Source organism: Fusarium oxysporum, chromosome 9, assembly GCF_000149955.1.
Source record: "Fusarium oxysporum f. sp. lycopersici 4287 chromosome 9, whole genome shotgun sequence".
Classification (NCBI taxonomy): Eukaryota; Fungi; Ascomycota; class Sordariomycetes; order Hypocreales; family Nectriaceae; genus Fusarium; species Fusarium oxysporum.
In genome coordinates, this window is record NC_030994.1 from 801,741 (window position 1) to 821,568 (window position 19,828).

Consider the following 19,828-nt stretch of genomic DNA (forward strand, 5'->3'; position numbering starts at 1 on the left):
TCCTTTCCTCACATTGTGCTCGCGTATCAAAAGTATTCTCTTCCAACCTCTAGGATAGCGGAAGCACTAGGCCATGAAGACAGTAAACAATCAAATTAAAGAAGGCTAATGCTCCTGATCTTGGGTATCAAACCAGCCACTCAAACATCCGCCAACAAATGACTTATCATGTCCCTCGTATGCTTAACAACCGACACACAATGCGGATCCTTATCATGCATCTGATGTGCCAACCGATGTCCTATACCCGGCGGTACATGACTCGTTCCGGAATGCCATAAGTTCTGTCTATCCTCCATCAACTGCAACATCGCCACAAAAGACATGGAGCTCGAATGTGGCGTACCAAAAAGTTCGGATTTGATTGCTTTGTTGGCGATGCTTTTCCAATCCCGAGGGTCCAGGCTCAGCGAGAATCCTAACGCGTCGTTTTGCGATGGTGCCTCTAGCGTTTGGCCTTCGCTTATGTATAATTCTTTTGATTCCCTGGCATCCTGAGCTCGTTTCGTTTCGTCCTCAACTGACTTCACGATCTTTTTATATCCTTCCGCCAAAGATATAATAAGCGTGTTGAGGAGTTGAGCATTCTGCATTGCCCATAGAAACTTTGTTGGACATACCTGACACTGTATGATCCCTGCTGCTGTTGTCGTCAAATGCCGCAGAACGGATAACCGTGCTGTGAAGGGCAAATCATCTGCTTTCCGAACTTCTTCTAGTGACAAGTATAAGCTTGCGAGACAGGCGCATGTCTGTTGGCCTGGGTCGGATTCAAATGCCAATAATTTCGGGTCAACATTTGTCTCGTTTCTGAATCTGAGTCAGTTCGGCCATCAAGGTGATGATTCAGTCAACTCACCCAAGAGGTATCAAATCCAATGGTGCATCTTCAGACATATGTTGGCACGGATCAAAGCTCGCTCTTCTTCCCATATCACTACCAGTGTCACTCCCAATACTCATCGCCAAAGTCGATGGCGAAGTTCTGCTCGCACTGCTCTCCTGGGCCTCATTCTCGGAGGCTATCTTCCTCTTCTTGGGTCTTCCCATCGGCATACGCGCCGAGAACTTGCACGGCTCTCCAAGAGTAGAGCATCGCCCACAAGATGGATAGCTTCCGTCACATTTGAGCTTCTTTTGTCCTTGCAGATTGATCAGCATGCGCAATATAAGTTATGGACCCCAAGTGTAAGCGGGAAAGGTGGGCGGACATACTGCACTGATCACACGAAGCTCTCCTATTGGCAGGATCTTGCAGATCGGGAGACATTATGTAAAGGATATGAGAGAGAAGTATTATGAATTGTATAAAAAGATAGACCAAGAGATTGAGAGATGTTCAGTTGTAGGATTCAAGAGCTCATCATCTTGTAAGCCCGACAGGGAACAACCGGATGGATCTCATGTGAATAACGTGAGAGTGACAATCAGCGGATCCTACTCCAAACTCTGCCCCGCCGCTAAAAACCCCCAAACGGTGCAAGAAAAGAGACATAGAATTATATAACTTACTATAAAGCCTATCTCGCCTGAGGGAGGAGCATCAAGATCTGAAATAAAGCCCCAAGCGTCCAGAGGATACTTTCCAATATCTATACCACTCGGATCAAAGTAATTGATGCATAGGTCCGAGATTTATAAACTTGTTAGCTCAAATGTCTGTCTTGTATTTTTGGCACCTTAAAGGCGCTAAGAGACCCCTGGGCCGGAGCCCGGGACTTGCATATTCCGACAGAACCAACCATCGCAGAAAAAAAATTATTTTTCCTTCGAGCTACTGATAAAGCCCCCACTATCATATCAAACTGAACTTTTTTGTTGCATCCCCATCCCATCTACAACTTTGCGACAACAATGGCGCCCTCAAAAGAAGTTGTCGCTCCCGGCGCTGCCGCTGTCACAGCAATTGACCCCGATCAGGTTTGTACCCCCAGTATCTCACTACTATAACAGTTCTAACAATTCACACAAGACCCTGAAAGCTTCAAAGGCTCTTCTCGCACACATCAAAAAAGCTTCCAAGCAAAAGGCCGACGAGTCTGAAAAGCGCAATCTCCTCGACGACGATGAAGATCCTACTACAACTCCCATCTGGCTCAACCTGACGACCAAGCGCCACATCGTCGACAAGGCGCGTCTGCAGCCCGGAAAGATCTCCCTTCCTCACTCGCTCAACAACGAAGAGACCACCATCTGCCTCATCACCGCCGAGCCCCAGCGCGCCTACAAGGACATTGTCGCCTCCGAGGACTTCCCCGCTGAGCTTGGCAAGCGCATCACTCGTGTCATCGACTACGGAAAGCTCAAGGCCAAATACAGCCAGTACGAGGCGCAGAGGAAGCTCTTCGCCGAGGCGGATATCTTCCTTGGTGACGATCGCATCATCAACAGATTACCCAAGATTTTGGGAAAGACCTTTTACAAGACAACGCAAAAGCGACCTGTCCCTGTGAACCTACAGGCCAAGGCACCCAAGGTCGATGGAAAGCGACAGAAGCGTGTCAAGACTGAGGGTACTGTCAACGCAGGCACTCCCGCCGAGATCGCCAAGGAGGTTCAGAAGGCAATCAACTCTGCATTCGTCAGCCTGACCCCTTCAACAAACACCTCGATCCGAATTGGATACTCGGGTTGGACCGCTGAGCAGATCGCCGAGAATGTCGATGCCGTTGTCACCGGCATGATCGAGAAGTGGATTCCTCAGAAGTGGCGCAACATGAAGAGCATCTACATCAAGGGTCCCGAGACTACTGCCCTTCCCATCTGGTTGACTGATGAGCTCTGGGTTGACGAGAAGGACGTGATTGCTGAGGACGAGGCCGCCAAGGCCCTCAAGGGTGAGAAGCCCAACATTGGAAAGAAGCGCAAGTCTCTCGACAACACCGACGAGACTGAGACTCCCGCCGCCCCTACGAAGAAGGCCAAGAAGCAGAAGCAACTTCCAGAGGCCGACGACGGCAAGCTCGATAAGCAAATCTCGGACCGCAAGGCTCGATTGAGAAAGCAAAAGGCATCGGCCAACAAGGCCATTGACAACTGAAACATGCAATTCAAGGCATCGGTGTTGAGGCGTTCGTTGAAGGGCGGAAAACCCACAGAATACAATTGTAGCTATACTTGCATTAACAATACAATATTGACGGTATTACGCATCTCTTGCGCCTTCTTTGAAACAATCTTATTCCTTCGTCAAGACCCGAGCCAAGGAAAGCCCCCGTGCCTGGTCACTCATGAGAATAGACCAAGTTTCGATGAATCCCACCAGCATTCAGCCGTGTGAAACCCTCCAAAGGACCAAATGAGTATATATTTAGTCAACGTCAACTCATTTGTAGGCTAGTCCTGGTACAAATACATCAATTTGGTCTGATCTTCAAGATAGAATCTGGGGTGCTTGCAGAATGCAGATCATCACTGCCCGGAAGGGATCAGCTCTTGTTCTTTCTACGAAGAATTATTAAATGAATGATTACCTAAGTACTAGGTACTAGGTATGCGTACTATAATGATGTCAAGAAAGTACAGAGTAAGGTATAAGGTACCTACCGAATTTGGGCAATATGTACATTGCCATCGTTGGGATAATGAGGATGAAGCGTCTAACCCACCCCCGCCTTCCGCCAGCTTCAGGCCATATCTATATCTCGGCCAGGTACGGAGTAGATCTAGGCACAAATAACACATTGGCTTTTATCCCCTCCATGCAGAATAGACTCTGTTTTTCCTATAGCCAATAAATACTCTCAATAATCACGCCATTAATTATATAGTTTATCCACAGTTCAGCCAACCTCATTCTCAATCATATAAGGTGGTCACTCACAAAGGTACAAAAACCACTTTACATCCTCTCGAACCTAGCGGAAAGTGGAGGGTCATAGCTGACGTCTTCAGCTAGCTCAGCTCCCCACATAACTCTCCATCTGCATCTTCATCTTCATCTTCCATCACCATCACCATCACCATCAACATCCCCATCATGTCTTTCCCTTCCTTGCTCCGGCTTGGCTTGGCCATCGGAGCCTTGGCTAGACAGAGCTATGCTTCCCCTTTTGCACCTATTCACACAAGAGATGACCTATCCGATACCCCATTACCTATTGTTGTTTGGCACGGCCTTGGTGACCAATTCAATAGCGATGGAATGAAGAGCATTCAAGCCCTCGCTGAAGATATCCACCCGGGAACCTTTGTTCATATCATTGCCATTGATGAGGATCCCAGCCAGGATCAAATGGCCACTTTCAAAGGAAATGTCTCGGACCAAGTCAGCAAGGTTTGCGAGGAACTGGCCAAGCACCCCATTCTGTCTACTGCGCCCGCTATTGACGCCATCGGTATCTCTCAGGGTGGACAGTTCCTCCGCGGTTACGTCGAGCGCTGTAACTGGCCACAGGTCCGCAGTCTCGTCACATTTGGTAGCCAACACAATGGCATCATCGACTTCAGGTCCTGCGGCGCTACCGACTGGCTTTGCAAGGGAGCCATGGCCCTCATGAGATTTGGTACTTGGAGCAAAATTGTACAGTCAAGCCTTGTTCCCGCGCAATACTACCGCAACCCAGCAACTGAAGCCGATTACAACAAATACCTCGAGAATTCCAACTTCCTAGCCGACATCAACAACGAGCGCGAGTTCAAAAACGAAAAATACAAGGCAAATCTGAGCAAGTTGACCAACTTCGTCATGTGGATGTTTGAAGATGATGATCTTGTTATCCCGAAAGAATCTTCGTGGTTTGAGGAGGTCAATGGCACAGAAGTTATCCCTCTTCGAGCTCGTGAGCTTTACCACGAGGATTGGCTTGGCCTTCGCGAGCTTGACCGCAATGGTGGCCTCAGATTTCGAAGTGCCCCTGGTAAACACCTCGAGAACCTCTATGAGCTACTGAACGAGACCGTCACCAATTACTGCGGCCCGTGGAAACGAACTTTTGAGTCAGATATGGAGGACTCCTGGGATAGGTTGGAGTTAATTTGATTTAATTACTAGTTTTTATTCTAGAGTTATTCTATAGTTATTCTACAGACTGTAACTACGTCAAGAGCCCCCCCCCCCTGCCGTGCCTCGTCCACATGTACGTCGTTCCTACTATCACACTCGAACATGAACGCGCGAAATGAGCAGGCTTCGATGACAAGGCAGAAGTCTCGACTTATGATGTAAGCAACTGCACTGAAATCATCTCAGTTCCTAGCAGGACCGACCCCTTGAGAAAGACATCTTTGGTGAAAGCTCAACACTAGGGTTGGTTCAGAAACGAACTGGGACGTTTGGCTGTATAACGTCCTGAACTCAATCATTAAGATAATCACGGCAATTCTGTATGGGTGCTTCGAGCCTTTACAATACTTGCCTTGTGACCTTGCGTTTTATTAATGATGTCGTGCTCAATGAAATGTTTACTGTCGAAGATGTATCTGAGGCTTGTAATTAGCTGCGCCACAGTCACCAGCTTCAGCCACATCGCAATTGCTTTGCATCATGACAACTGAAGTACTTTTGACTCCACGCGACAACAAACATCGTCGCCGTATCTGCCGAGGGATTCCTCCCACTTTTATATCCCTAGTTCATACTAAGCATCCGTAACTGAGGTGAAGTCGGTAAAGCCTGGGTGTAACAACACTCAGCGACGAGGCCCACTTGTTTCAATTCATCGACCCTTCTGCCCACCGAAATCACCACTGAACGACCAGCAAACTTGCGACAACAACCATACACTTCATATCCTACCCTTCGCTCCAATGACAACCTCAAATAATGGTCAGTCCGCGGCCACAAACGGCGACGCGATACCCAAGATCGGACCCCATCCAGGCTCCATCTCCAGTTCGAATCAATACACATCAGAGCTCAAGCTGCGGCGTATGCTCAAGGACAATGGCTGCGATCCCGCAAGGCAGGATAACTACCGTCTTCAAGGTGTGCAGTTGCTTGAGAATGTGAGGGAATATCTGCAACTGTACGTCGGGTCTTGTATGGGAGTACGTGGGGATTAGAGACTGATTACGCAACAGACCTGTGAGGACGTTCGATACGGCGTGCACATATTTCCACAAATTTCGACTCAACTTCAGAGACGTCGAGTATAACTATCAAGACGCTGCACTAGCATCGCTCTTCGTCGCGTGTAAGGTGGAGGATACTATCAAGAAGTCGAAGGAGATTCTTGCGGCGGCATACAACGTGAAGAACCCCGACAAATCAGTCACGCCTGATGACAAGGTAAGCCCAACATACAGCAATCACAACACCGTACTAACCCTCTTAGATGTTCGAGAATCCAGGTAAAATCATCATCTGCCTCGAACGTCTCATCCTCGAAACAATCGGCTTCGACTTCCGAACACGCTACCCCCAAAAACTCCTCGTAAAAGTCGTCCGCGACATCTTTGGCAAAGAAGATGGAAAACCCTTCTTCGAGACCGCATACGCAATGTGTATCGACATCTACAAGACCTTCGTCCCCATAAAGCGCACAACATTCTCAATGGTCATGGCAGTCGTGGAGCTCACAGCCCTCATGACAGAACAACACGTTGACAGAGTTCGAGAGTACGCAAAGACGAAGCGTCAGTATCACTGGGGCTCTGTTATGGAGACTATGCTTGATATACTGGATTTATACGTTCAGCATGGTAAGTCTACAAAGGTCGGGGCACAGTTTGATCAGAATAAGATCATCGACATCAAGATTCGGCTTAACAACGATCTTGACAAGGCGTTCGAACCTCGATATCTGTACTACTGCTCCCGCTGCGAAGCTGAAGATCCTCAACCTTCTACACCTGCATCCGCTACTTCACCCGCGACATCAACATCATGGCCAGGTGATGCATCTGCAAAACGAACGGTGAAGGGGCCAGAAGGGACGTTGCGTTTTGTGTTTGAGCCTGAGGCTGCGTTGAGAGAAAAGGAGATTACTGAAGGATTCTTTAAGGAAGATTTCGAAGAGTATGAAGTTGAGGTTGAAGAGCCGGTGCCTCCGCCGCCGAGGGAGGGTAGGGGAGGATATCATGGGCATAGAGAGAGGGGGGATCATAGGAGGGGAGGACCGTATGGGGGATATCGAGGTGATAGGCATTACAGAGGAAGGGGTAGACATTACTGAGTCCAGTCATGCACATGGACACTTTCTATTCGAGATACCCATTCAGATTGCCATGGTAGCATAATACTCTATTCACACTCATGGTCTTACATCTGATCGTCCATACAATCATATACATGGATATCATCAACCTAAGCCTTCTTCTCCCTCTTGACCTCCTCATGATCCCCAATCAACAAATCCTCCCCCGACGGCCCACTCGACTTAACACCCTCCAACTCCCCTCCATCCTTATTCGCAACCGCCTCCTCAGCACTCTTGATACTACTCGCTTTACTAACATCCGCACTCGCAGGACTCTGAACTCTAAGTCCCAAATCCTTCTCATTGTCCGGATCTTCCATATTCGCACCCTTCCAATCCGCCGGTCGAACCTGCGGCACGGGCTGTCCCTCTTCTGGCTCGAGGACTTCTTCAGGCAGAGCGTCAGTGCCGGCGACGCGCCATACTACGGCAATTCGATCAAACGCTCGTGAGCCTTTGCGGCTGGATCCTTTGATCCCGTCCATCGCGTCCCACTCGATGCTGAAGACGCCGCTATCGAGGGCCTTGCCATCTTTTTCAGGACCTTGGCCTTCGAAGAAGGTGTTGAACCATACGTGTGCAACGGCTGTTACCATGGTTAGGCCCATGCTCTTGGGTGTCTTGTTACGACGCTCGACTGAGATGTTGACATCGCTGTTGGGAATGCGGATTGGGGCCTTGGGTCTTAGAATAACCGCCATGCCGCCTGGTTCTTCATCCGAGTTTGCTTCTGTAACATCGGTCTTTGACGATGTAGCAGAGTCATTCTTGGTTCTCTCAACACCCTTATGAGAGCCTGCGGGCGAGACTTTGTGAAGCATCTCTGTGCCCTTTCGTTTGATAGTCTTCGCCTTGCCAATATGCTCCTTCTCCTCAGCCGTCGATGATGGAGTTTCACCCGGGTTCGTTGCCTCAGAAAAGTGCGCTTCATTAGGCGCTTTCTCCTTCTGCTTGGTGACCGAGTAACCGGCCATTTCCCAAATCATATCGCTAATACCGCTCTCCTCAGGTGCTTTGGGATCAACAACCACACGCTCCTCCTTTTTGAATGTGTGAAAGACATCGATCTTCTTGCCCTCATCTGCAAAACCCTCGATGTCAACCTTGACGCCGTTGCGCAAACCCCAGACGTGGATCTCAGGGATTTCAATGGGTCGATCGGTGTATTTCTTGCCACCTTTTGTCCAGCGCTCAACGTAGCTGATCCAGCGCAACTGTGAAGGGATCGAGACACCAGCACCAAATCGCGGTCGCATTCGTCGTTCCGTGAAGCGCGCAAGGGCATCTTCAGGCTTCCAACCCTCCTCTGCGATGAGATAACTGCAGCTCACCGTACCACTTCGTCCCTTCCCAGCTTTGCAATGAACCACCACCACTCTCTTATCGCGCTTTTCCTTCCTTTGCGCCTCAGTAACGGCATCTTTACCAGAGGACATAGGTCTCCCATCGCCCGTGACTACACCACCGCCGAGCTCTCCGCCATGTAGCCAATTGCGCATACTCGCCATGATCATAGGCACGAGTCTGAATGGAGGAGGATGGTGATCAGGCCATGGGTAATGCCTCACGCGACCATATACAGATTCATCGGGATAGCCTGTTCCTTCGGCGCGAAACTCCCATATGGCCCAGTCTTCACCGTGTTTCGAATCGAGGAATTTGACGAGTTGGTCGAGCGGGTTTCGGTAGGCGAGTTGGGGATATGTTTCTGAAGGACCGGATCTGAGGAGCTTGGTGTCAGTAACGTCGCTAGGCAAAGAGATAGCTTCAGAGGGAGCGCTTAATGATATCGCTCCTCTGGAATAAAACCCCCAATTACTAGACTTACGTCGCGATAATATGATCCGTAACATAGCACAAATCCAAGCCAGCCTCAGGATGCCGAGCTCGCGGCCCCGCGACAATCTGTCGCAAGATCGAAGCCATCACCAGCAGCGGTCGTCAAGTTGCGGTGAATAGGTAATCACGTTGAAAATGACTGACTACAACTTGATTCGGCGGAAAATGGTTGTTTAAGGAGGCGATGGGTTTGGGATGAACAGAACAGGCTGAGACCGCCTGGTCAAAGATCCATACGTAACTTGCCTGGCGACGTCATCCCTTGCGCCCCACCAAGGGACCTGATCTTTATCGGGCTTTGATATCATCGACAGCACATGAAGAAGTTACTACGAAGAGATGAGATGCTCACTACGACAAGATTTAGCAAAGAATGCAGCTGAATAGAAGCCTCGTTTTTCGTTGAACACTATAATCGAGACCAAGCCGGGCCTTATATCATCGAATACTCTCAATGGCTTCTCCGAGAACGTGCCATGCTTCGATGCCAAGTATACAGCCATGTCTTCCTCGGGAATATCAATTACAGGTCACAAGAAGCTATACTTGAGCAATGAACAATTTATCATGCTGCAAATCACTGTAACAACGGCACAAGTCATGATCAAACCTGAAATTCCAATACAATAAAGCTAACACCAGGAAATCCATACCCATCCATCCAGTCTCCTTCGTTATCTCCCCCATCATTCCCATGGCCACTTCCATTTCCTCCTGAATATCTTGTGCACCAAGTCGATTTGCTCGGCCCACAAAGCTCCCTCCGCATGCGCATGAGAACAGTCGCCAGAAAAGTTCTCCAAGTATAGGAATAAAAAAATACAGTCACGAGGCCAAGCCTCTTTTCCACGTTCCCATGGTTGTGCAGTTGTACTCGCTACACCCATGTTCTTTGTCCAGTCTGAAATCGTCGTCGCGTTTAGCTGCAAAGCAGCCAGTCCAATCGTAGCGTCATGGTGTTTCAATGTTGTCTGGTTCCGCTATGTCTCAATTCATATCCGTTAAGTATGATCAAGTCAGAATGACCTGAAGCTGCGTATCGTCGTCTCGAGCTTATGAGGTCTTCTTAGCAGGGCCGCTAATGTATTTGCTGACGTCAGTAGCATCGTGGAACTGCTTGCCGGCCTCCTTGACACCTTGCCAGACCTGTCGCGCGGCAGGGGGAGTACCCTGAGCACTAACGAGGGAGTCGACACGAGCACCGAGCTGGGTAAAAGAGTTCTGGACATGAGTGCTCTGGCTGTAACGAGCACGGAGGAAAGCAGTGTAGAGAACAATGAGGATCCAAGATCGGCGCTGGAAGAGAATAGCGGAGAGGAGAATACGTCCCCAGAGAGCGATCTCAAGGGAGGAGACGATGGCCATGGAAGCATCATAGTACTCCTTGACGAAGGCGCCAATCTGGTTAGCAAGAGGGCTGTTGACAGCTTGGCGGCTAGGAGAAGCACCATCGGCAGCCTCGGGCGCAGGCTTGGGCGCAAGGACAACGGGGATCAGGTTGGCGCGGGTGTAGGTGGCAACGTGGAAGACCGAGTAGATCGTGTAAGGGATCAAGGCGAGGGGGTACTGGGGAGAGAAAAGCCACACAAGGGCCATGGCTTTTTGAGGTCAGCAAGGTTGCGCAGATCTAGCAAGATATGCTTCAGAAGCTCTTACCAAGGTACTGGATGTTCTCATCAGAAAGGAGAGCCATGGGGGTGGGAGCAGCTCGGGCGCCGGTCTTGCGCGAGCGCGCATGGTCTTGTAGACGACGATGCCATAGGTGACAGCGGCAGCGATAAAGGCAGTACGGTAGGAGAGCTGAGCCATGCGGGTGTAGTAGTTCATTCGAATCCAGGACAAGAAATATCGGCCCGTTGTAAGGATCAGGGTGAGGTGTCTATAGTCAAGAGAGCTTGTCAGTCACAGATCTGGCTATTTGTTGATGGGAGCTCCAAAGAGGGAGGCTGAAGATCCAAAACAGCTATCGTGGCCATTTCGTCGCACCGAGGCAGAGCGGGACAAAGGTAAAGTTCATGACAAGACGTACCCTACAAACCAACCGACTATAAGAAACACCAAGTTAGCAATGCGATCTCATTGTGATGTCTGCGCGCCAGGTCGCATCTCAAGATACCACGTACACTGGAGGGTCTTTGCAAGGGCCAGAAGCCTCTCCTGGAGAGGAAGATTGGGGTTCGGCGGGGGAGCCATTGCGTCTAGAGATAAGAGAGTCGAGAAATGATGCGATCTAGTATAGGCTCAGGGTAAAGTGCGCTCGCGAAGTCGTTGAGGACGAGCTGATGCTGTTATTGCGAGTCGAAGATGCTGATGAATAACGATGTCGTAAGGAAGAGAAGACAAGTTGTGGGCTTTTGGAAGTGGGTAAGAATCAAGGCAGGGGAGAGTGATGGAATGGACTGTGGCAGTGACGGAGCCCGCCCCCGCTTTGGATTGAGGTGCCCCAAGCTCCAGGGCTCAGGACAGGTTTCAGCGATTGGTTTCCAGCACGGTTTAGCAGCTGAGACGCTAAAACGGCTGCCTATCTTTTGAGAGGGGGGGATGACCAGGGGCTGGGCGCTATCTAAGACCCGACGGGAGCTCGAGGTGGGGGGGAAGGGACAAAGAGGCTGGTAAGGGAGTTTGTCTGAGACTGTGAAGATGAGGAAATTAATATTGATTGTGGTTTCGTAGAGGTCGTACTGAGTGTTTAGACTATGTTTGATAGGTTTGTCCTTTGGTGTATCCATTGGTTGTACACGACACCAACTGAAACGCTTGTCCAAGCTTATCTAGAGGTGGTGATGGCTTCGATGACGACAATTAACCTGTTCGAAAGCACGTGAAGGCGCCACTAATCGGAGAACTTTCCTGAAATACAATTCGTCACAGCATAATTATTCTATGTATGAACTCGTGCTGTATTATGAGCTACCTCTAGTCTTTTTGGGGTCGATTTCATTTAATATTCAAAACAACTCTCACTTCAATTCTCATCGTCATTCGAAAAAAGAGCTGACTTTCGAGCTTTGACTTTCGTCATCGCCTGATGCCAGCTTTTACCAAGGCCCAAGCCCCTGCATAGCTGAACCGCGCAAACTACATCTCAGCCAATGAGAATCGGACATTTCCAATAGGTGGGGGGGAACCTGAATCGATTTGTGAGCGGCTAAAATCCCCTTTATGAACTTCACGACGACATCTCTCGAATATATAAGAACCCCGTAGGGTAAAAGAAAGATTTTGATAGATATCGAGAGTTTATTTGAGCACTTCGGTCGGCTGAGGATATGGCCTTGCTGTTGAATATTAACCTGTTTCCACATTATACGTTAGAAATGGAGTTACCCTGTACCATCTCTCAATGCTTCATGGCAGGGCGACAGCACACTCGGAATTGACAACTTTTTTCTACAAACTCAAATAGGATGACTACCCTAGGGGAGGCATGAAAACTTGAGACCTTCATCCTAAGTGATAAAAATAACTAATAAGAAGCCTTCTAAATTCACACTAAACTTACCTAAATATTTTTATCACTTAGAGTAGACATCCTAAGTTTTTTTGCTTCTTGAGGCTACCTACCTAAAGACATTGCTAACACCAAGAAGGTTCATACCCTCATAGAAAAACTGCTCAAGTCTTGTGTAGGGCACGTCCGTTTTGGGACTCGCTGGTGAGAAAGCACAGGTGTCTTCATTTGCGGCATGGATAACTCCGTTTGGCAGCTTCAAAATCGATGATTCTTAGCCAGAGTCCGCTATTGAACATCAATATCCCCAACTCCAAACTGCACAAACCCCTTTCGCTTCTCCATAGACACAAGCTATGTATAGCCCCAAGCTACGTCCAAACAATCTTCGGTTCGTTGCAAAAGTCGAGGCCTTGTAGAGCCAGCCATTCATTGTTTCCTTTGAGAGTCAGCTTACAGCGATAACAGGTCTAAAGCATTACGAACCTTTCGTCAGTGACAGCCGAATCTGCCACAGAAAGATTTCCAGCATCCGAAACAGACTTGACGTTCTTAGCCTTTCGTTGCCTGAGAACCGTTTCTACCCTCGTTCTAGCTTCTTGTTTCTGCTCAATAGCACCAGTGACGGTCCAGAAAAGACTGTCCACAGGACGGTAACCATGGCTATGCTTGAACTCCGCGAATGTGCAGACGAGGATGTGAGCGTTGAGTAGGATGAGGTTATCTGCCCGCCCGATCTCATTCTTAATCCCCTTCTTCTTGATGGCCTCGATTCGAGCGTACAAGATTGCTTCGACTATAAATTTGACGTCTTTAGGATCAATAGGTCTTTCCCAAGATTTGTTGAGACTGATAGCAATGTGATCGTAGTATTGAGTCTCCTTTTCTTCACATGCGCATGGTGGCGCGACGAGATCGTGGTTGGGGCAAATGGTGAGGCAGTGGAAGTTGCTATAACATTCGGTTAAGAACTCGCAGATGTTGTCTTCTACCTCCGTTGGGGTCATGTTTGGTGGCAGAGGTGAGCCGCTAAAGACTCTTGTACAGGCAATTGAAAATTGGGGGCTTGTCTTGGTGAGATAGGGGAACGATAGCCCCGGAGTTTTGATGAGAAGCCCATAGCAAATCTCGCGATGGCGTGGCATTGTGGTATACGACTCGTTCGTATGCTCTGGAATAAGGAAATGATGAAGTGAAGAAGATACAGCTATCTCTGCAGCTATGAGCAATATTGATAGTGTAGGGTTGAAGTGACCTGGTGTGTCTTGGTTGGAGAAGAAGTCAGGGACTCTACTGTGTGTCTCTTTCCCGAGATATCTGAAGGTAAGTTATGGCCCAGGCGTCGTAATAAATAAGTTGAGGGAGAGGAGAATCATCGAGACACGCAAGTTAAGTTCAATACGCCTATTGCTATCACCAATAGTGTGGTTGTAGCCTCCGACTCTCTCGCGAGTGATAGGTTATCTGCAGAAACAACGTTTGGCAAAGCATCACAACGCGAGTATGTGAGGAAATCTCGATCCATACAAGCTTCGCAGCCAGCAACTTTGTTTGCAGATATTTCGTCCTCGTGGAGGCATGCTTGTCGATGTTGACAATAAGTGATGAAGGAAGCCGTTGTTTGAGAGCAATCGGGAACATCAAACGCAATATGGGGACGATGTAGCGTGGAAGATACAGCTTGAAGATGTGCTCACAACGTTCACAAGTTTGTAATGAGCTTGGGGGGTGTCTCATTACATGTGAGATATAACCTCAAACTATCTCGAGATAAAACAGAGTATCAAGGTCACTTCACCACCGCACATAAACTTTGAGGCTTCAACTGAAGCATAATAGCTTTTTGAAATGTTGATACGGGCCAATCAACTGCCCATGATACACTGCTTGTTGGCAAATTGATGGCCTTAGAAGAAGTTGTAGCTTCGAGCTGCTTCCCCTGCCATCGACAGAATGTACACTTAAGGATGCTCTGATGTATCCTTCAAGAGGCAATTATGAACTTGGGTGAGGCTTTCAAAACTTAAATTGGCCTTCTCAAAGGTTGGCCTCTTCTCAATCTGACAAAGATACCCGAAACTCGAACACCAGCGGCTTATAATATGCTAGACTCGCCTCTATTGAACCACCCGGTTGAAGGAGTATAGAGACATACACCAACAGTCACCACAGAATGACTCTTAATGTTGCAGCTACTACGGTCTGCTGTCACATACGACCATAGCTCTTGGAGAATACGGGATCCCGTCTGCTCTCCCATCGTCAAGCCGAGAAGCGGTGAATTAGTACTCAGGTCGGTGACGACTGGGGAATCCTCACTGTTGTATGTTTTGCTGATTTTGTTCATTTTTGCTGCCGGGAGTTGTAAATGGGTTTATGATGAGAAACTCTTAGTGCTGTTCCCTCTTAACATGGGATTTATATCAAGGTACACCGAGGCTGAGGGGCTCCAGTGCGAATTGGCCATGTTGACATGCCAGGTATGTAAGTGTAGAACCGTAGAAGATTGGCTGGACTGATTAATCGTGCATCAATCATAACTCTCCATAAAGCCAATGATTTGAAAGAGGTTGTGATGGTCGCCAATCGGGGCAGAATGGTGTTGATCACCGTTTCGCCATAAGCCTCATACGTAATGACCCATTTAGATCTCCCAGAGCATTGAAACCACCTAGCTCGACATATGGAATAAACAGCTTTACAAGTTGATGTTAATTATGAGTTAAATACAACGGAGCATGAGTTCCGGTATTCTCGCCGATCAAAGGATTCCCATGAGCAACAATTGCATCACAAAAAGGATGGCAATCCAAGTTCCCCATTGGCCACGCATGTCAGCTTCACACCCCATCAAGCGGGCGTGGCAGGGAATAATTCAGGTACCGTCCACAGCCACAGCTGTCACGACGACTTTTCGCCTCCTTATCTCTGTTTCATATTTTAAAAACTGGAGCCTTGGGAGATGATGCATCTGAGACGTCAATTGCCTTCACGCCAAGGGGTTAAGGCTGATAACATGATCTTGAGATGAGAGATCTTACAGGCGGACATGAAGCTCCGGTCACAAAAGATTGTATGGATCCCTGCCCCATATACTTGAGGGCATTCTCGTGGCTAAGAAGCTCCGTGTCATCGTGTGTTGGGAGGTTTTGGTCAGATGGGCTGGGTAATGCTTACGTAGCCGAGACGTCAGATTCAGCAAAAGAAATGGTCAGTGTTGGTAACAAAATTTCAGACTGAACGATATAAATATTGAGATGAATGATTACAAAGTTTCACGATATCGGTCAAATCCTGATGTCTTTGTCAATTGATCTCTATCTTACGCAACTTCAACTTCAACTTACACGGTAGCTTTCTCAACATGTCTGCATCAATACTCAAGCGAGCAACTTGCTCAATCGCTAGCAAGACATACTCTCATGGACGGATAGCTGCTCTTCGGCAAACACCATTCCTCTGCAAGCCAATTTGCCAACGATCAATGCACACCACAGAAAATGACAGCGCAAAACCAATGAACCCAGACCCTAGAGAGAATCCTGCTCATGAACTCACTTTACCGCGAGGAACAAATGTCGGTCGCAAGCGATTCTCCGACTTTGAACTCGCCGGAAAGGTCTTTATCGTCACAGGTGGTGCTCAAGGTCTTGGATTGACTCTGGCTGAGAGTCTTGTTGAAGCTGGTGGAAAAGGTATGTCAACCACACAATTGAACTAAACAGGAACTAACTTAAGTACAGTGTATTGTTTGGATCGTGCTGATCAGCCTGACGAAGGATGGCATGAAGCTCAAGCACGCGTCGTTCCAGAATGGGGCGGATCTCTACACTACCGCAAACAAGACGTATCAGACGCCGAAGGTCTCGATGAGCTCGTCACCGCCATCGCAGATGAGAACCAAGGTCTTGACGGCGTGATAGCCGCAGCAGGCGTCCAGCACATTTCGCCCACCGTGGAATACAAAGCAGATGAAGTAGCACACATGCTCTCCATCAACTACACCGGTGTTTTCATGACCGCCAAATCCGCCGCTAAGCAAATGATGAAGTACAAGAAACGCGGAAGCATCTGCCTCATCGCCAGTATTTCCGGCCTCAAAGCGAACCGCGGTCTTATTTCCCCCGTTTATAATTCTAGCAAGGCAGCTGTTATCCAACTGGCGCGAAACCTTGCTATGGAATGGAGTCCTATTCAGAAAGACGGCACAGGAGGGATTCGCGTCAATTGTATTAGTCCTGGACATATCATGACGCCTATGGTGGCGAGCAACTTTGAGGAAGTACCTGGTATGCGGGAGGAGTGGGAGAGGGAGATCATAATGGGGAGATTGGCGGAGACGCAGGAGTTTAAGGGTGCGGCGTTGTTCTTGTTGAGCAATGCGAGTAGCTACATGACGGGGAATAACCTCGTGATTGATGGAGGACACACGTCGTGGTAATGAATGGGGTGGTGTTGATAAGGAGATTCGATGACTGAAGACGAGAATCGATGATAGATTAATAGCAAGCCAAGCCATTTGTTTTACAATGTAACTCTCATACCTACAATGTCGTCGCATCCAAGTGCCCCATTCGTTTACACATCCAAGTGGCTTAAAATGCCTGCAAAACTGCACCTATAGTAACGATAGCTTGTAGTCTTCCATCTTCGCATGAAGACTAAAGTCTCTGAATATGACGAAGGATGCCAGATTGTGATGCTCTTGACCCGCCCCAGCTCTATTCCACGACTCCTCCACAACCCATCCCTCTATTGGTCTCCTACTCGAGTGATACCTGTGGTGGTATGTAGATCATCAGAATTTCATCCGAGTCTTACGCGTTTAAATATAATTAGAATATTCTTAGATGGTAGATGGAGCCACAGAAACGAGCCTCGCAAATGTATCCAAATATTGGATCCTATGTATTTCTAGAAACAATGGACTTCTGAGCTGATCCTGGGATCCTTCGTTGCAGCAATTATCCGACTATCTGGACCAACCACACTCTCTAGAACCTAGGCCCAACCATAGCGAAACGCCCTTATAAAAGTTCTGAATCTCCCATATGCCAAATACAAGCTCCAAAAATGACCCGAAACAACGCCAGATAACACAACGCTCAGTAGTCTCCCTGTCTTTCAATCTCATGTATGATGACTTGCCGGTCGCGACGGCTGTTCAACGTCATCAGAGACAAGGGTCCTCTTGACCATATTAGATACCAAAACCCCGAACCATAGCTCCTCCAATCGTCTCTATACAGGACTGAACTTCCACCAAGGTGCTCTAGTATGGTTGTAGGCGGATTGCGCTACCCCCGGACTTGGACCTCGGACGAGAAAGCTTGTTCTTCAGGGTCGCCATCTCCCTTTCCTCGATCAAAACATCAAGACCGGACTTTATACACTCCAAGCGCTCATCCCGTCCCCAATCGATAATATTCCGGACGAATCTGCGGAACTCGAGGAACTCTTCAGGTCGCTGGAGAATGAACGTCTTGATCTTTTGCGTATATATGAACTCTCCATCTTTCCAAGAGACATGCAATCGAGCCTCGGTTCCATTCATGGCAACACTGAAGCTCGTGCTATCAAGTGGCTTGCTGGACTCAATATCCGTACACTTCTCAAGTCTGTCTTTCAACTTGTCGCTGATGTGGATGCAGGCCGTGGACGCTCCCAGGCATTGGTTCGTCGCCACCTAGAGACTACCTTTGCTGGATGGTCCGTCGCCTTTGAACTCGACTGCGAAGAAGGGAAAGGTGAGGCCTTCGCTGTTTGCGAACGCAAAGTTACCACATGTAGCGATCTGCATTCGCTGGTCCTGTTCGAAGGCAGACAAGCGGTACCCGTATAGGAGATCGGGAACAGGAACACTGATTCTCGCATAGGGATTAGTGATGGGAATAATGGCCCTACCTACAAAGACACGATCGCTGCGCTTGATCTTATCTATACCGGAACTAAGGGGAATGACGTTGTTTCGAACAAAGTCTTCAACCTTTGCTTCGCTGGCACCTGCCTCCATGTCATAGAGATCATCGTTATCTTGGGGTATAGGCTCAGGGGAAGATCGACCTTTCTTGAGGGATTCGACAAGTGTTGAGATATGAGGCGGGAGTTCAGTTCGAGAGTCGAGTAGAAGGATATTGTTGAGAGCCAGGTTACAGTCCCTGTAAAGCGCACTCTCAACGAGAGGCCCGTTGGATCGATTAGGAGTCCCAGTGGCTGTTGGTAAATAGTTGGTGTCGGGTCGATAGACGGCCCCCCTTCTTTAGAAGTGAATCCGGGAGACGAGGGTTTGAGGGAGGATTTAGGAGAAAACGCCAGCTCAAAGGTGACAGCTTGACCGGTGAGGTTCTTTCTACCTGACATAATGGCTGGAGCAGAATGAGATCTTTCTAGGAGTATGGGTTCGAAGTCCTTGTCTAGAATGAAGCAGTCTGAACGTGATGTCTTGCGTAGATCTGAAGGGTAAGTGTCTTCGAGCCAGTTATCGACTTTTTCCAAGTACGAAGGGCGAGGTTGAGTCTCCTTTATATACCCAAGAAGAGCAGCGGATGGAAGAATACTTCGAATAGGAGCTGGTTGAAACATGACCTATTAAGATACAAGTCAGCTCATGAAGAAGAGGCTATCATGGTGCTTTGTCGATGATGAGGTCATGTACGACTTCATGGGACTCTCACATGGTCGTTAGTATCCTGATTATCGACTTCATAGCGAGATCTTTTGAACTGCTGAGCCTGTGGTGGAGGGATTGAGGGAGATCTGCTGGCGGCGCGCTTCCTAGGGTTGTCCAGACTGGCCTGAATAGGCGCTGGTTCTTGCGAGCCTTCCATGATGAGAGGCAAGGACTAGGTCAAGAGAAATATGGTGATTTGAAGAAGAGAAGCAGAGAGCCCTTATTATATTCTTCTGAAAGGGTACTGAAAGCAGTGAAGAAGGATGTTTAAGTCACGTTAGTAAATCTGAGAATAGCGGTTCTCTGGAGCCGTGACAGTTCCGGCCATGCTTGAAGCGAGTGATGAAGCAATATTAAGACATGCATTTTGGCAATTTCGAAAAGGATAACCCCTAACAATATCAGTGATTCATAGAGGAATTTGTAGTGTTGTTGAATCAGAACCTGAGGTTGATGCTTTCAGGCCATATGAAGTTGTCAGTGATAAGGTATTGGGCTACTACACGTTATACGAACTTGAAGCACACAAAGTGCCACCTAACACCTCTGATTCAACGACCTGTAAAAACCTCACGATAAACCGTTTCTGCAAAAGCCACACGATTCTCGACACCCCGTGAAACATGTGAAGAGCATCACCAGGCACCGTCCTACATACATCAGCATCAAAGCGCAGATTGTTTCAGCCCTGTGAACAACGTCAATCCCTACGGTAGATCCCCAAGATTT

The 19,828-nt window shown here is 48.3% G+C and overlaps 9 protein-coding genes and 1 non-coding gene across 12 annotated transcripts; 5 read left to right on the top strand and 5 right to left on the bottom strand.

Moving 5' to 3' along the window:
- Positions 1-16: 16 nt before the first annotated feature.
- Positions 17-1,398, bottom strand: FOXG_09150 (uncharacterized protein). Of its 2 annotated transcripts, XM_018388186.1 has the most exons (3): positions 1,216-1,398; positions 860-1,142; positions 17-810 (listed from the first exon to the last, which is right to left on the bottom strand). In XM_018388186.1, the coding sequence occupies exons 1-3, from the start codon at positions 1,268-1,270 to the stop codon at positions 141-143; spliced, it is 1,008 nt and encodes a 335-aa protein (XP_018246208.1). In that variant the 5' UTR covers positions 1,271-1,398; the 3' UTR covers positions 17-140. The 2 variants fall into 2 exon arrangements, with proteins under 2 accessions (XP_018246208.1, XP_018246209.1); XM_018388187.1 differs by having other exon boundaries at positions 860-1,398.
- A 343-nt stretch (positions 1,399-1,741) lies between these two features.
- FOXG_09151 (uncharacterized protein) lies at positions 1,742-3,372 on the top strand. Its single transcript, XM_018388188.1, has 2 exons — positions 1,742-1,920; positions 1,973-3,372. The coding sequence occupies exons 1-2, from the start codon at positions 1,855-1,857 to the stop codon at positions 3,038-3,040; spliced, it is 1,134 nt and encodes a 377-aa protein (XP_018246210.1). The 5' UTR covers positions 1,742-1,854; the 3' UTR covers positions 3,041-3,372.
- A 343-nt stretch (positions 3,373-3,715) lies between these two features.
- FOXG_09152 (palmitoyl-protein thioesterase) lies at positions 3,716-5,076 on the top strand. The gene has a single exon (XM_018388189.1). The coding sequence runs from the start codon at positions 3,980-3,982 to the stop codon at positions 4,979-4,981; it is 1,002 nt and encodes a 333-aa protein (XP_018246211.1). The 5' UTR covers positions 3,716-3,979; the 3' UTR covers positions 4,982-5,076.
- A 346-nt stretch (positions 5,077-5,422) lies between these two features.
- FOXG_09153 (uncharacterized protein) lies at positions 5,423-8,013 on the top strand. The gene is made up of 3 exons (XM_018388190.1): positions 5,423-5,966; positions 6,022-6,229; positions 6,276-8,013. The coding sequence occupies exons 1-3, from the start codon at positions 5,749-5,751 to the stop codon at positions 7,113-7,115; spliced, it is 1,266 nt and encodes a 421-aa protein (XP_018246212.1). The 5' UTR covers positions 5,423-5,748; the 3' UTR covers positions 7,116-8,013.
- Positions 6,866-9,211, bottom strand: FOXG_09154 (uncharacterized protein). Its single transcript, XM_018388191.1, has 2 exons — positions 8,968-9,211; positions 6,866-8,861 (listed from the first exon to the last, which is right to left on the bottom strand). The coding sequence occupies exons 1-2, from the start codon at positions 9,063-9,065 to the stop codon at positions 7,247-7,249; spliced, it is 1,713 nt and encodes a 570-aa protein (XP_018246213.1). The 5' UTR covers positions 9,066-9,211; the 3' UTR covers positions 6,866-7,246.
- Positions 9,212-9,352: 141 nt separating this feature from the next.
- On the bottom strand, positions 9,353-11,898 carry FOXG_09155 (uncharacterized protein). 2 transcript variants are annotated; one of them, XM_018388192.1, is made up of 4 exons: positions 11,102-11,898; positions 11,008-11,023; positions 10,635-10,857; positions 9,353-10,576 (listed from the first exon to the last, which is right to left on the bottom strand). In XM_018388192.1, the coding sequence occupies exons 3-4, from the start codon at positions 10,669-10,671 to the stop codon at positions 10,032-10,034; spliced, it is 582 nt and encodes a 193-aa protein (XP_018246214.1). In that variant the 5' UTR covers positions 10,672-10,857; positions 11,008-11,023; positions 11,102-11,898; the 3' UTR covers positions 9,353-10,031. The 2 variants fall into 2 exon arrangements, with proteins under 2 accessions (XP_018246214.1, XP_018246215.1); XM_018388193.1 differs by lacking the exons at positions 11,008-11,023; positions 11,102-11,898 and having other exon boundaries at positions 10,635-10,898.
- A 960-nt stretch (positions 11,899-12,858) lies between these two features.
- Positions 12,859-13,574, bottom strand: FOXG_09156 (uncharacterized protein; the record flags this gene model as incomplete). The annotated part of the gene is made up of 2 exons (XM_018388194.1): positions 12,859-12,868; positions 12,916-13,574. The coding sequence occupies 2 exons, from the start codon at positions 13,572-13,574 to the stop codon at positions 12,859-12,861; spliced, it is 669 nt and encodes a 222-aa protein (XP_018246216.1).
- A 1,069-nt stretch (positions 13,575-14,643) lies between these two features.
- Positions 14,644-14,759, top strand: FOXG_20001. The gene has a single exon (XR_001936400.1). It is a non-coding gene; the product is annotated as a 5S ribosomal RNA (ribosomal RNA).
- An 886-nt stretch (positions 14,760-15,645) lies between these two features.
- FOXG_09157 (uncharacterized protein) lies at positions 15,646-16,979 on the top strand. Its single transcript, XM_018388195.1, has 2 exons — positions 15,646-16,124; positions 16,173-16,979. The coding sequence occupies exons 1-2, from the start codon at positions 15,794-15,796 to the stop codon at positions 16,868-16,870; spliced, it is 1,029 nt and encodes a 342-aa protein (XP_018246217.1). The 5' UTR covers positions 15,646-15,793; the 3' UTR covers positions 16,871-16,979.
- Positions 16,980-17,701: 722 nt separating this feature from the next.
- FOXG_09158 (uncharacterized protein) lies at positions 17,702-19,256 on the bottom strand (the record flags this gene model as incomplete). Its single annotated transcript, XM_018388196.1, has 4 exons — positions 17,702-18,051; positions 18,127-18,683; positions 18,740-19,014; positions 19,104-19,256. The coding sequence occupies 4 exons, from the start codon at positions 19,254-19,256 to the stop codon at positions 17,702-17,704; spliced, it is 1,335 nt and encodes a 444-aa protein (XP_018246218.1).
- Between the last annotated feature and the right edge of the window lie 572 nt (positions 19,257-19,828).

Excerpts from the sequence above, each read along its gene's own strand:
- FOXG_09150 (XM_018388186.1), bottom strand. The coding sequence starts at position 1,270 with ATGTCTCCCGATCTGCAAGATCCTGCCAATAGGAGAGCTTCGTGTGAT. Across the intron at positions 1,143-1,215 it reads AGCTTCGTGTGATCAGTGCA|GACAAAAGAAGCTCAAATGT; the intron begins GTATGTCCGCCC and ends TCAATCTGCAAG. Across the intron at positions 811-859 it reads TTGGATTTGATACCTCTTGG|AAACGAGACAAATGTTGACC; the intron begins GTGAGTTGACTG and ends ACTCAGATTCAG.
- FOXG_09151 (XM_018388188.1), top strand. The coding sequence starts at position 1,855 with ATGGCGCCCTCAAAAGAAGTTGTCGCTCCCGGCGCTGCCGCTGTCACA. Across the intron at positions 1,921-1,972 it reads CAGCAATTGACCCCGATCAG|ACCCTGAAAGCTTCAAAGGC; the intron begins GTTTGTACCCCC and ends AATTCACACAAG.
- FOXG_09152 (XM_018388189.1), top strand. The coding sequence starts at position 3,980 with ATGTCTTTCCCTTCCTTGCTCCGGCTTGGCTTGGCCATCGGAGCCTTG.
- FOXG_09153 (XM_018388190.1), top strand. The coding sequence starts at position 5,749 with ATGACAACCTCAAATAATGGTCAGTCCGCGGCCACAAACGGCGACGCG. Across the intron at positions 5,967-6,021 it reads GTGAGGGAATATCTGCAACT|ACCTGTGAGGACGTTCGATA; the intron begins GTACGTCGGGTC and ends ATTACGCAACAG. Across the intron at positions 6,230-6,275 it reads CAGTCACGCCTGATGACAAG|ATGTTCGAGAATCCAGGTAA; the intron begins GTAAGCCCAACA and ends TAACCCTCTTAG.
- FOXG_09154 (XM_018388191.1), bottom strand. The coding sequence starts at position 9,065 with ATGGCTTCGATCTTGCGACAGATTGTCGCGGGGCCGCGAGCTCGGCAT. Across the intron at positions 8,862-8,967 it reads ACGGATCATATTATCGCGAC|ATCCGGTCCTTCAGAAACAT; the intron begins GTAAGTCTAGTA and ends CAAGCTCCTCAG.
- FOXG_09155 (XM_018388192.1), bottom strand. The coding sequence starts at position 10,671 with ATGGCTCTCCTTTCTGATGAGAACATCCAGTACCTTG. Across the intron at positions 10,577-10,634 it reads TGAGAACATCCAGTACCTTG|CCATGGCCCTTGTGTGGCTT; the intron begins GTAAGAGCTTCT and ends GACCTCAAAAAG.
- FOXG_09157 (XM_018388195.1), top strand. The coding sequence starts at position 15,794 with ATGTCTGCATCAATACTCAAGCGAGCAACTTGCTCAATCGCTAGCAAG. Across the intron at positions 16,125-16,172 it reads TGTTGAAGCTGGTGGAAAAG|TGTATTGTTTGGATCGTGCT; the intron begins GTATGTCAACCA and ends ACTTAAGTACAG.